The sequence below is a fragment of the Propithecus coquereli genome, unplaced genomic scaffold, assembly GCF_000956105.1.
Source record: "Propithecus coquereli isolate 6110/MARCELLA unplaced genomic scaffold, Pcoq_1.0 Scaffold2, whole genome shotgun sequence".
NCBI classification, from domain to species: domain Eukaryota; kingdom Metazoa; phylum Chordata; class Mammalia; order Primates; family Indriidae; genus Propithecus; species Propithecus coquereli.
In genome coordinates this window covers 788,734-802,922 of record NW_012144966.1, presented here as the reverse complement: position 1 = coordinate 802,922, position 14,189 = coordinate 788,734, and the positions used below count along the sequence as shown (strand labels likewise).

The window sequence follows — 14,189 nt, the reverse complement described above, 5'->3', positions numbered from 1 at the left end:
GTCATTAGCCTATAAAATATTTATTGTGAAATGTGGTCTTTGAGGAAGAGTCTTAGGGTCAAAGAGTAGACACAGTTTTTGGTAGCTGTAAAAAGTTCCTCATGCAGTTAGTGAAAAGTAAATTAAAAAGGAGATGAAAATGTCACATACTTTCCCTTTGAGGTTTAAGGACAGCAAAGACATCCTGACTCCTAACAATGTGGCCTGGTGTAGAGAGTAGTTGGTAAGGAGATACAGATGTTAGGAGCAGGAGACAGTATAAACCAGAGGGGGTAAAGATTAGCAGAAAAGGACCAGGAATCTAACATACCACAGTAACCCGTGCATGTGCACACATACAGCCGCCCCAACTTCATCACAATCTTCCTCAAATCCAAAGTAGCAAATACTCCCACAAAATTAAATAACTATGTAATGTAGTAAGTCACATTTTACATCCTTTATAGAAAGTGATAATTTTGTAAAAAATTTCATCTGGTTAAGTTTCTCATTCACTGGGTTTCCTAAGTAGTCCTTCATTCAACAAATATTTACTGTTATGATTCCAATCTCTGCTAGTGACTAGGTATTCAAAAATGAGTAAGACAGTTCTTGCCTTAAGAAACAGTCAGTAAATATTAAGAAACTAACGTATGCAAGGTACCAGAGTAGGCCTTATGAAGACTCATGAGTCTTATTTTGTTTTTCCTTCTGGATAGCATACATACACGAGACAATCAAACATGGCCACTAAATTGTATAATTTGAAAACTGAAATTATACTTTAAACAATAAGAATACCTGCTTTTTAATAAATTCCATGTAATAACTGATTAACAGAGTTAGATGAGCATGTTTAAACTCTGGTGTTCAAAGGAAAACAGGCAAATAAAATAAAAAACAAAAATGAAAATTAAGTTTGGAAGGCGAAAATTTATATTTCATACATTCTCTTACCAGCTTCAGCAGCTGAGATGAGGTATTCTGTTGCCTCTAACCGTTCAGCTCTTCCCTCTGTCTTATATGATTTGATGGCATTATAACTAAAAGAATTAAACATAAGCAGTTTAATCTGAATAAGTGTCATAACAGTTAAGTCTGTTTTTTAAAGTATGTATAACAACAGTACCCCACAAGTAAAAGTAAATGCATAATGCAACCACAAAATGAGAACTTTTTCAAGAACAGATTTGCTAGAAATGGTTCATTGAAAGATCATGCCATCCCTCCCTCCAATGGATATGGCTAGAAACACGTATGTAACATGCTTCAATCAACTAGTAACAAATGATAGGAGGAGGGGAAGGAAGGGTGTATGATAGTGCAAAGACTGGGCAGAAAAGGCACAAGAGAACAAAGGGGCACCTAACAAATATGTTCTAAGCACCTATGCTCAGGTATCATCCTGATAGCTAAAAAAGATAAACATATGATGGATTTTTCTTAACAAACTAACAAAGACTATAAGAGGTACACAAATAATCATAATAAAAGACAACACAGACAGTAACATAGACATTCCGAAACTATGACTGAGATCACAGAAGCCTTTGTGTAGCACGTAGCATTGAGCTGGATATTGAGAGACAGACATAGTTTCAATAGGGAAAGAGATGAGCATGGAGAAAAGTAATGAGGGTAGATGGGAAGATAGGGAAAATTGAGTCACACTTGAGCAACAGACTGAGACTGGGTTTTCTTTAGCAGAAAATAGCCACTAAATGTTTCTGAACAGGGGAATCAAATTAGCCTATTTTCTCTAACAACAAATTCTACCTTCCTCTTGGAAGCATTCAGTTGAATAAATCTTTTCAAACTTTATGAATACCATTCTAACATGAAACAAGTAAACTCTTTTATTATAAAAAATTCTTCACATAAACCTCATATTCATATGGCTTGTCCTTAGAAACTCTCTTGGAAAATCTATTCAACTCAAATTCATAAAGCATTTATATACGTGGGTGTGTGTGTGTGTGTATGTATAGATATACACACACACATATATACACCCATATATATGTGTATGTGAGTATGTTTTAGGACTGAAAATAATAAAAATATTTAAACAACACTAAGTCTGAATTTTATTTTGCTTTCACTTAAAAGATATTTTAAGACTGTTTTGGATACTGCCATAAACTTACAGGAGATCAAGTAAAATAATGACGCAAGGGGAAAAAAGGCAAATATACTAGGTATTGATGTTTTCCTAAAAATGCCATCCATTAAAACAAAAAAAGCTTCCCCATTCATGGCTTCAGTTTCAAATATCAGAGGCATGCTCAGAGCAGCACATGTTCCTCCAATGCAGTGCCATGAGCTTTGTTACACGCTCTCCTACACGCAATAAGCTGAACATGCCCGCCATAGGCACTTTCTGTGGCTTCTTCATGTGAGAGCAGTTATTTCAAATGGGGTGATGATATCTGACAGGGGAAGGAGTAAGGACATGATTGAGCTGGGAAGATGGTGCTAGGTCGAAAAAAAACATTAGAAGCAATGTGCTCCAAACCCTTTCAGCCATGCATTGGCTTTTGCTTTCTGTTCTCAATAGGGATGTCCTGTGGTACATGCTCACATGAGGACCCCAAGGTCTGTCTTCTCCTGCTTTTCCAACTTCATTATGAATCAAATGTATTCATGTAAGCCATCTCAAATATTCTGGGAATCTGGTTGAGATTAATAAATAACTATCTAATGATACTTCAGCATTTATGAAATTTCCTATTTTGGGGGCACTCTGGAACTAATCTCTATAAATGGAGAAAATAATTTATTTGTTTAAACAATCTTCCTTTATCAAAACTCGATACAAAGAGAACTGAAATTCATAGGATTCATTTTAGACAACAATTTCAGGCTCCTCCAGTCTCTACAACACTTTACAAAACTACTACTAAATAACAAACCAGCCGATCCAACATTTTGTAATCTATCTTGACTGTTAGAAATGCTCAAGAATACACACTCATATGTCAAAACACCTCAAAAATAAATACTGAAGGAGCTCTACAATTTCATTGAGAATTATCTGGAGGCAGCTGTTTTTTTAAATGGCTTTTAAAAAGCTCTTTTCTAATATGTGAGTATTCACCTTACAAAAGTAATCAGTTAAACAATTCACCTCACAAAAATGGCTTCTGTTAGAGTATTTCTCCATCTCACCCCTTCACCTTTTTCCTATTAAGAAAATAGAAAAAATTCCTATTTTCCTATTCCTATTCCAGAAAAAAATGCCTCTGATAATAGCTGATTATTAATTTTGCTCTTTCTGATCCTTCCAATTCAGAGAAACCGATTAAATGACTCATCTTGTTTCATCATCTGATATGTAAAAAAAAAAAAAAATCACTAAAACCAAAAATTTCCTTTTACTTAATATTATAAAATCTCCCAGTTCTACTCACAAGAAAAAGTAGAGTCCCCAGGATAAACCTGCACCCCAGACATTTGGGGCTACTCCTTGATAAAGTCCCCGTAGTCCATCAAGTTTCCAAATGGTAGTCAAGCAATGTAAAATTCCTTTATATTTCGGTCTCAGTTCCAATCCATCACTCACTGCATTAAAGGATACACAAAGTTAGGTGAAAACAAAGTTCTAGCTCTGAATCACATATAAACATAGATGTCGCACTATCAGTTATACAAAGGAGAGAGATTCAGAAGGTAGAGAAAATTATTTTCCAGGATTACTTAATACTTAAAATTAATATATTCATGAATTAATCCAAGTATTTATTGAGGGCATACTGAGCACTCAAATAATATTTTAGGAAGTGTTAGATTGGCTCTTAAACAATCCAAAAGTCTCTTAGGTAAATAGGTTTCAACATTTAAGTTTTGTTTTAGCTCCAAGATTAAGGATTCAAATGTTCAAAAATATTACTCAAAAAGTAAACTAGCCAGGCACCTCAATGACATCAGGAGTGCTGGCAAGACCTGAGGAGTGCACCAGCCCTACATGACCAGGCCCAGTTCACTGTCCCCTTGCCACTGCTTGATTGTGTACAATGAAGTCTGGCAAAGAACAAGCACTGACTGTTTAACATGCAAGGCAAAGGGGGGAAAGTCAATTTCTTTCATCATTAGTCTGCCAGCATTACAGCACGAAGTGAGATTAAAGTACACTAGGTTTGTCAGAAGACCTGGGTTTGATATCCAACTTAGGGAAGTTAGCTACATGGTCTTAACCTTTCTGAGCTTCAGCATCCTCATTTATAAAATGGAGATAAATATCATCTACTTTGCAGGGTTTATAAGGTTTATACAAGATAACAAATTTAAAAGCAGGTAGCAGAGTGATGGGCTTTTGAGAAATATTTTCCTATGTACTTTACAATCTTTCTGATGCTTCTCTTGAATTTTGTGTCTCTCATTCTCCTGTAGAAATTTCTTCAAAGTATCTTTCCATTTTCCTCTCAATAATAAACTCACAACATAATTTCTTTCTCGAGGTAAATAGCAAAACAAACCACAAAAACATCATCTGTGCTGTTCACAGGCATAAACCAATACTTTCTTTATTGTTTTGAGAAGTCACTTAATCTCATAAGAGTATTAAGTATCTCATAAATAGGCAAGAATGATTAGGAGCATGTCTTCAGGAGAAAGGGAGAAAGTTTATCTCTAGATAGGCAAAACAGGTGGTGCTGTTCACAGGGCAGCATCACAGCATCTGGCACCGTCTGGGGGCAGCACTGGGGAATGGGTATAACTGAAGTACCAGGCTAGTGGAGGGAAGACATGGTAGGGAATTAGGCTGGAAAGAAGGGCAAGGGCCTGTTACATGGACTGAATTGCCTCTCCCAAAATTCTTATCTTGAAGTGCCATCTCCCAATGAGACTACCTACAGACAAGGCCTTTAAGGTTAAATGAGGTTATCTGGGGCCCTAGATCAGACAGGACTGGCGTCCCTATAAGAAGAGGAAGAGACACCAGGAGACCACAAGCACAGAGAAAAGGCTACCTGTAAGCCAAGGAGAGAGGCCTCCTCAGAATCAACTCTGCTAGCACCTTTATCTTGGACTTCCCAGACCCTAGAACCGTGACAGGATAAATTCCTGATGTTTAAAGCACACTCATTGTGGTTTTTTGTTATGGCAAGCCTAACTGCAAAGGTTGTTGAAAATCACATGTAAGAGTTTGGCTATGATCTCAAAGCCTCAAATTTCTCAAACTTGGGTCCAAGTGTATCTAGGATAATCAAATATGTGTTTTAGAAAGGAAATTCTGGTGACCCAAGGATAATGACTTTGGAGGTAGAAATCCTGGAAGGAAACAAAGTTAAGAGATTATTACAAAGTTATTGAGATGAAGAGGACCTGAACTAGAGCCTCCCCAATGTCAAATTAAAATTGCTATATAGGCTGGGCGCTGTGGCTTGTACCTGTAATCCTAGACCTCTGGGAGGCTGAGGCAGGAGGATTGCTTAAGGCCAGGAGTTTGAGACCAGCCTGTGGAAGACAGAGACCACCTGGCTCTACAAAAAACAGTTCCAGCTACTCAGCAGGCTGAAGCAGGAGGACTGCTTGAGCCCAGGAGTTTGAGGTTGCAGTGCGCTATGATGATGTCAATGCACTCTAGCCCAGGCAATAGAGGGAGACCCTGTCTCAGGAAAAAAAAAATTGCTATATAGATAAAATACAGTGACTTTTTTTGGTCTAAATGATCTCCCAATTGTCTTAAAAACATTTGCCATTGAAGAATTAATATACAGATCGAAGTAACTCTCAAATAACTGTTACAACAGCCTGTGATAGCACTAAAAGATGCTAGTAGGCACAAGTTGAAGATAAAGTTTCATGTATGGGAGGAAGCCAAGACAAAGAACGCTAACTTTAAGTTCATTTTTGAGGAAAGACACATAAAGACTTTCAAAAAAAAATCACCACCTAGCACTATCACACTAATATAATCTGTTTCATTTGCTGGATATTAATTTTACCTCTCTTTTCCTGTGTCATAACTGAAGAGCTTCTCTGTCTTAATAAAACTAATCCCCTCTACCTATGCTCTATATTGGTATTTTTAAAACTGCAGATGAATCAAGAAATAGATTCAGCAGATTGCTAGTATCATTTCTTTAAAAAACAAACAGACTGGAATAGAAATTTATAAATGACATCATAAGCAGTAAAGATAAGTATTGTTTGATGAAACGTGTGTTTCAGTAATGTTTATATATGTGTATAATACCGGATGGCAAAGGTAGAATTTATTTCCTACTAAGGGTTCTGGCCAAAAAAGTTCCTGGTCCCTTGCGCCCTCTTTAGAAACCTCACTCATTACCTTCCTGCCCCGACCTCCAAGCTCTTCCTTGCTTTCAGCTATTTCCCATCAGAATTTAAACAGACTTAAGTCTCTCCTGAGTAATTGTCTCCTCTTTGATTCCAGTGCCTCCCTATCAGTTAAACTTCTACAATGAGACAAACCCAACAATCTCAGCAGGACTTTCTCACCTCCATTGCAATCTGGTTTGGGTCTAACCCATTACTTCGAGTGCTCTAGTCACAAGGACTTCCAAAACCACTTTGGGAGTCCTCTTTCTTATGAGCCCCTATTGGCACCTGACATTGTTTGCCTCCTAAAACTCTCTTCTTTTTAACACCACACCTTCATATTTTCCTCTTACTTCTTTGCCACAAAATTTCTTTGGCCACCTTTTCCTCTGCCCATCCTTAAATACTGAGTTTAATAGGCATTCTTTCCACCCAACTGCGGTGGTCTCTCAACTACTAAGTGGCTTCAATTGCCATCCCTGTGCTATAGTTTCTCCATCTCCAGTTCTGATCTCATTCCTAACAAGCAGACCTGACTTTCATTTCTACATGGCATAGAAGATATGTCAGTCTGGCCGCTTCTTAACTTTCTGGAATCATTCTTTATTTTCATCTCTAGCATTTTAATTTACCCTTTATCTATACCAAACTTCCCACTCATGGTTTCAAACTAACACAGCACATAATATGGAATCAGATTTCTTGGGTTTGAAAAATCCCAATTCTAACAATTACTGTGTGACCCTGAGTAAGTCACTTTATTACTCTGTGCCTGAGTTTTCTCATCCATAAAATAGGAAAAAATAATAGAACCTATCTCTAAAAATTACAAAAGATTCAATGAGTCAATACATGTATAGCCCTTAGAATCATGCCTGGCATATTACAAGTACTCACTAAGTATTAGCTTATTTATGCTACTCGGTCCTGCAATACTATATACATGTGATACTGTGTGTCAGTCTTCTTAATGAATTCATCACTTTGGTTCCTTGATTAATATTTCAGATGTAGTCATACTCTCTTCTTTCTACCTTCTTTACAAAAATTCACATATATCTTTAACTTGTAGATCATTGGGCTTTGGGGTTATTTTAGAAAACTATTATTTTTACACCTCATTCACATTCTTTGTTGGGGCTCTTTATCATTCTTGAGGGTGTAAAATTGTATCATAAAGTAAGAAGGGGCCTCAGTGATCATCTAATCCAACCTTTCCACCCAAGACAAGAATATCTTCTAAGCTCTGTCATCCGCACTTTCAGTCATTACCAGTTTCATTTCTGAGCACCACCACTTTGTCAGGCCAAAATCTGCTTCCCTCTAACCTCATCCTATGTCTGACCTCAGATCAAACCACAAGGCAGCTCCCTTTCCCACATGGAAGTTCTCGAAATATCTTTAAGGTTTTTTTTCCCCCTCCAAGCTAAACTAGTTCCTCTAGTCATTTCTCATATGAAATGATTTCTAATCTTTCTACCACTCTGAACACCTTTGAGTTCCAATTTACACTTGAACTCACTGAAAAATTCCAGGTTTAGTTTAATAGTACATGCATTCAGGACTAAGCCTCCTCCTACCCCCATCGCTAGATATTACTATTACGAAGTCCTGCTTTGACTCCCAGATCTTTAATTTAGGCCTCCCATTCAGTCTTAATGCCTTTACCTGTCACCCCAACCCTACTAGTCTCCCAATACTCTCCCCATTTCATCAACACTACCAATCTTCTCAGGTACCAAGAATTCCCTTTCCTCAGGCATGATCTGCTTCACAGCACTGCCATAAACTCACCAGGCCAACTATGCTGTTCCTCAATAATCATCTCAACTGTCACATCTTCTACTCCTAGACAAAATGCCGCCAGAGAGACAAGTCACACAGGCCTGTACCTATAGCCAAGTCCAAAATTCTTCTCTCTATGTTGAGCCACTGGATACCAGGGACTCATAGAACTAGTATGGTGAGTAGTTAAGTGCCAGAGGATTCTAGAATTAGACTGCCTGGGTTCAAATCCCAGATCCACCTTTATAAACTTGTGACTTAAGTTAGTCAACTTCTGTTATCCTCATTTGTATAGTGGGGATCATAAATTCACAGGATAGTGAATGAGATAATGCATATAAGTTCTTTGCTCATTGCCTTGCTCCTAGTAAATGCTCAATAAATGTTACTTGTCAATAGTAATCATAATTATTATTTGTGCATGCATTATAAAGTTCATGAAAACATAGGCCTTTGTTGTGTTTTTTTAGGGATAATAAGCCATAATTTTCAATGATTTTCCTTCATAGAATGGCTTCTTCCCTTCTCTCTGTCAAAATATTATTCCTTCTATAGGGAACCTCAAGATCTAATCTTCTGTGTAACCTTTACAGTACATATGTCCATCAGCAATCTATAATTTTCTTGATGGTCTATCACTCATATTTTGTATTTATATTTATTCCACTTTGCCCTTCATTTTATGTTGTATAAAATTATCTTTTATATGACTAAGTTTCAAGCCTACAATTAGACTGTAAGTTTCCCGAGGGCAAGAACTTTGTTATTAGATACTTCTGTAGCCCATACAGCAGTCTACAAATATTGAGAACATATATCAAGTGAATTCAATAGAATTAGCTAAGATAAACCACTTGTGCAGATTTCATTCTCAGGGCAGAACTTGTAATGAGATAACTGAAATGCCAAAAAAGTTCCCAAATAAAGTTATCATAGATCATCTTTAAAACTCTCTTTCCAGACTTTACTGTTGAGTTTAACTTCTAAAGTGCTTTAAATTCAACATACTTAATTCAGTCAATACGCTTAAAATCGTATTTAGATTCTAATTACCTATTCTTTCACAGGACTTTGTACCACACTATAAATGTCAAAAAAACAAGGAAATCTTCAAGAGAATTCTATTCCAAACCTACTCCCAAAGATCCGTTGGGGATTACGGCACTATCCCAAGAACTTGCATTTCCCTTTCAGTGGCGCTGCCGAACACGTGGCTACTCTTAAGATTTCAAAGTACCTCCAAGGTGAATGATTTGCACGTGTAAGGACTAAGACCCGAAAAGTGACAATCCCTTCTTTATTTTACAAATTAGGCTTGGAATCCCACTTACTCCAATGAGAATTTTTTTTCTCAGACTTTTCTACCCACACGCTCCATCCCTTTGTCTTGGGGAGCGGGAAAGCCCGCGGCCAGACCCCTTTACCAGGCCCCCTTCCTCAAATCTAGTTCAAGATGAGCCAGGGCAGCCAGCATATCGTTCAAAGCTCTCCTCGGAACATGGAAAAGGCAGAGGCCAAAGCTTCTTTTTGAGTCTTTACCACCCAGTTCGGGCTGACAGTGAAAGGAAGCGGCCAAGTTTCTGGGTAGGCTCTTACCGGCGAAGCGGATCTTCACGAGGTCGAGCGGGTGCAGCGCGAGGTTGGACAAGACTCCTCCGCTCACACCCGCTACCAGGTTCTCATACCGGACGTGGCGGAAAACCGTGCTCCACACCGACGATCCGGGCGCCGGCTGGCCCTGGGTGGTCATAGGCTCTGGGCCCGTCGACACCACGGCGCCCAGAGCCGCGGAGGTGGGACGAGATGCAGTGGCCGCCACCGTGGCTACGGTCGCCACCCAGCAGCACGAACGGCAGGGCGCGAGCTCACTTCCGGGACCGGCGATATGACTGAAGCCCTCGACGCGGGAGCGGAGCCGAAAGATGCCGGAGCAGAAGGGGCGTGAGAGGGGCAAACGTCACGCTTGCGGAAAGCGCGCTGGAGGCGCGTTGCCCACCTCCGCCGATTCTCCGCCTTCCGTCGTCCACGACTACTGCCGGCTCCGACCAAAAGACGTGGGAGAGACCCTACAGCTAAAGAACCGCCCCCTACCAGCCTTTGCTCGCAAAACTATGGAGCGCCGCAGGATCTAACCGAGCCGGCGGCTGCCACTCCGTGGGTCACGTGACAGGAAGTAGTCTGTGAGACGCGGAAGTCGCATGTGCGGAAGGAGGCGGCGGCGAACCCAGCCTGAGAGAAAAGATCGTGGATTCAGGGAGGAAGAGCCGCCAAGATGAAGGTGAAGATGCTGAGCCGGAATCCGGACAACTATGTCCGGGAAACCAAGTTGGACTTACAGAGAGGTAAGACAACTTGGTGGGGAGAAAGGGACGCCTTCCGCAAGTCCTTCGGTCTAGCCTGGACTACCACGGAGGAAGGCTGTGGGGAGCCAAGTGCTCCAGTCTGGTTCTTTCCCAGTTTCCTTTCGCCAAGGCAAACTTTGTGTAGGTGGGGTCGTTGCGAAACTGGGTAGCAGGTAACGTCTCTTCCGCCTTACCCCTTCCAGCTGCTGCTCTTGGATTGTCCTCATGTCCTTACAGTGGTAAAGTGAAACTTGAATGAGCCATACTCGTGGGTTGAAGGGTTTGAAAGCTAAACAGACTTTAAACCTTCCTGCTGCTGTAACTTCCGGCCACTTTACTACTTTATATTACGTACTTTTGGATGTAAGAAGAGACAAAGATGAAATTTAAAGTCATCTGTTTTCTTTTATTAACTTTTGTGGAGAAGTTCGATGGGAGAATGGTTAAAATGAAATTAATGAATTTTATTTATCCTTACGGGTCTATTTATGAATTATAGTTATATAGTTATTACAGTTCATGATACCTAAGTGACAAGGGACCAACCATGTGTAAACAGATCTTTCTAAGTGAAGAGAATACCAGGTGGAAAGACCTTAAGGCAGCAATAAACCTAGACAGAGAGAGAATGCCTGTGCCATCAAAGTTTGAATGAGGGGTAAGCGACACAAGATGAGGCTGAAGCAATATTTCACCATTTTGATTGAGTAGTAGAGATTATCAACATACATATGAGCACTACGAAAAAGGTAAATGGGTCTCTGCTCACAAGATGTTTACAGGTTAAGTAACAAGGCAATAATGTTTCTAAGATACCAGTTAAATTTGTCATTTGGACTTGACATCATTCCTAGTCCTTGAACCTCTGGTGCCATCTTCATCTCCATTTTCACCTGTCATTACTTTCACCAGAAGTAGCTTACAGTTCACCCTGGCCAACCTAAGTGCATTTCAAGCATCCTCTTTCAGGCTTCCTTTGGCATGGACCCTTACCCAATTTAACGCTTCCTCTGGAAAGCTTTCACTGAACAATAATCTTTCCATATTTATCCTTTGCATGTACCCCCCACCCCCAGCATCCCTCTTCTATGCTTCTATCGTATATTTTTATACTTCTGTCAGAGTATTTATCACATCGTGTCATCATTATTATTTTGATTAACAGTCTTTCCCTTCAGAAGTCTTAGCTTGCAGAGAGGGGAAGAATCATGTTTGTGTATGCACTGTGTTTAGACAGCACCTGGCACATAATATTATAATAGTTGCTTTATAAATGTCCAAATGATTGAATGAGTGGGTGACTGGCTGGTTATATAATCCCAATGTTAGAAGGTTATTAGTCATCTGATCTTGTTACTAAGGTCTTTTTTCTACCACATCTCCCCATTTCATTATACTTTATTATGTAAGTGTTAATAGATAGAAAAATGGAAAAATAGATGTTTGGAGCTCTGTATAACATGAAATAAGGAAGACATTTGTTATCTTCCTTTATTCATTTGTTTTTATGTTGTGTGTTATTTCCTTGTAAATTTTGTGCAATGTTCAGTTGCTGGGATGGGCACCCAGGAATCTGTAGTTTTAAAACTCTATTGGTAATTCTGATGCAGCTGGTTAACATACAGATGTTTGAAAATACCTTATGTAAATATATGCCATGAATTTATGACGTATGATATCCTCAGTGCTTGTGGTATATGGCAGGTACTTCATCAATATTTGTTGACTGTTTATTGTTGACTGGATGTGTGAATTTAGAGGTGGGCATGATCATGGTGATTTGAAAAACTTTATAGAAGACATACATTTTAAACTGAGTATTTTTAAGGAATACATAGGGTTTAGATAGTTTAGAATGAAAGTTCCAGTACGTTCTTGGTGGAAGAAATGGCATGTGTACAGGGACTCGAGTGGAAAAGTGCAAGGCAGTTTTCAGTGACAGTGAATAAACCAATTTGGCTGGAGCTGAGTTTCGAAAAGAACTTGAAACTGAAGAGGTAGGTTGGGACTAGATTGTGGAAGACCAGAAAGGAGCTTGAATTTCATTCTTTAAGTCAGAGGTCTCTAAAATGGGTGTGCTGGGCTATCCATTGCAATGTTGGAAAAACAATTAGAACTTCAATTTATATTGTTTATCCTAAAAAAACAAATTAATCTTTATTAATATAATACTTGGATTGACACTGACATCCTCATCTTAGCCATATGTTGGTCACATGCTATATGTGGTGATTCAAGTATCCCAAGAAAAGAATGAAGGATTGGCAGAGGTGTGGTTGCTTCTACCTTTGGAATATGGCAGCACATTATACTTTACATTTATTGAGGACTTATCCTATCTAATAGGGTCTTTATAATAATTCGTACAGTGATGGAGAGGACCATGAAAGCCTTCTTTCATGCAGAAGTTCCTTGGTTATGTCATGGCAAAGTTCTTAGAAGAGTTGTGGAACATAACAATGAATTAAGCATTTTTAAAATTTGCCAGACTTTTGTGGCTATGAATATTAACCATATGGAGTTTTTGGTTTTGATTTTTTCTTTTTTTAGAAAAAATAAAGCACGTAACTTGCTCCTTCAAAGTCCGTTTTAATGATGAGTGAGGAAGTGATTACTGAAGAGATTGTTCTGAAAATGTATGCTTGGAAATGTTTCTATCATTTAAAAATTTTTGTACTGAAAATGATAAAAGTGTCTGACATTTATAAAAACTCATATTTGCCTACATGAAAAGATTTAGAAACAGAATGGTTTATGTCATCGGGTTTTTTTTTCACTGTTAAAATTATTAAAATACCAATTTTAATTGTTGTAACAGCTGTTGATATCAGAGTAGATGGAACTTTTCTAGACATACTTCAAAAATTTTTCAAAAATAACCTTTGCAAAACTGGTAAATGGGACTGAAAATAAAATATACTAAATAAATGTAGCTAACTATACATATTACCTCTTTGAATCTGCTTGTCTTTGTGAAGTATAGGCAGTCTTCACTTTGCACAGTACCATAGTAACTGAACCAATCTCACTCTTTTAGAGGTTCACAGTGACTGAAGTCACATCTGTTACCACAGAACTGTGCAAAATGAGGGATTGGTTCCTGTATACATGTGATCCTGTTGACACAGTACCATGCAAAAGTGAGTACTGTCTGAATCTTTTCCAGTAGCTATTAAAATCAAAAGTTGAATTAAACTCAAATTAGAACCCTTGAATATCTCTATATCACAGTATTAAATCAAGATTAAAAAAAAACCAAACATCTTTAATTATATACTCTTACTAAATAAATAGACGTGTATTGAGGGGAAGTGACCTGCTCAAAAACTCTGTTACTAATGGAGCACACAATCAAAAGAGTTTGAGGACTACTACTGTAAGGGAGCCTTTGAAAGTTTTGAGCATGGGAATGACATGTAAAAAGCTGTTTTAGCATGATTGATCTGATGATAGTGTAAACTATCACCAAATACATAGTGCTAGGCATAAAACAATGTCCCTAACTGTTTATTGAATAACAAGTTGAGTGATGAGCTGAGGAAGACTACAGGGAATATTAAATGTGAATTATTTCATTAAGAGGAATCATTCTTATTTCAGTTCCAAGAAACTATGATCCTACCTTGCATCCTTTTGAGGTCCCACGAGAATATGTAAGAGCTTTAAATGCTACCAAACTGGAACGGGTATTTGCAAAACCATTCCTCGCTTCCCTGGATGGTCACCGAGATGGAGTCAATTGCTTGGCAAAGCATCCAAAGAGCCTAGCTACTGTCCTTTCTGGGGCATGTGACGGAGAGG

At 38.6% G+C, this 14,189-nt stretch overlaps 2 protein-coding genes across 2 annotated transcripts in view; one reads left to right on the top strand and one right to left on the bottom strand.

The window, feature by feature from the left end:
* Positions 1–10,191, bottom strand: part of SLC25A32 (solute carrier family 25 (mitochondrial folate carrier), member 32) — a 17,486-nt gene extending 7,295 nt beyond the window's left edge. Inside the window, exons 1-3 of the mRNA XM_012643525.1 lie at positions 9,643–10,191; positions 3,390–3,540; positions 927–1,022 (exon numbers count right to left, since the gene is read on the bottom strand). Of these exons, the coding sequence (XP_012498979.1) occupies positions 927–1,022; positions 3,390–3,540; positions 9,643–9,796 (401 nt within the window). The 5' untranslated portion in view covers positions 9,797–10,191. The remainder of the gene's footprint in view (positions 1–926; positions 1,023–3,389; positions 3,541–9,642) is intronic.
* Positions 10,192–10,264: 73 nt separating this feature from the next.
* The window catches only part of DCAF13 (DDB1 and CUL4 associated factor 13), a 24,610-nt gene continuing 20,685 nt past the window's right edge, over positions 10,265–14,189 (top strand). Inside the window, exons 1-2 of the mRNA XM_012643524.1 lie at positions 10,265–10,388; positions 13,989–14,188. Coding sequence (XP_012498978.1) covers positions 10,319–10,388; positions 13,989–14,188 — 270 coding nt within the window. The 5' untranslated portion in view covers positions 10,265–10,318. The remainder of the gene's footprint in view (positions 10,389–13,988; position 14,189) is intronic.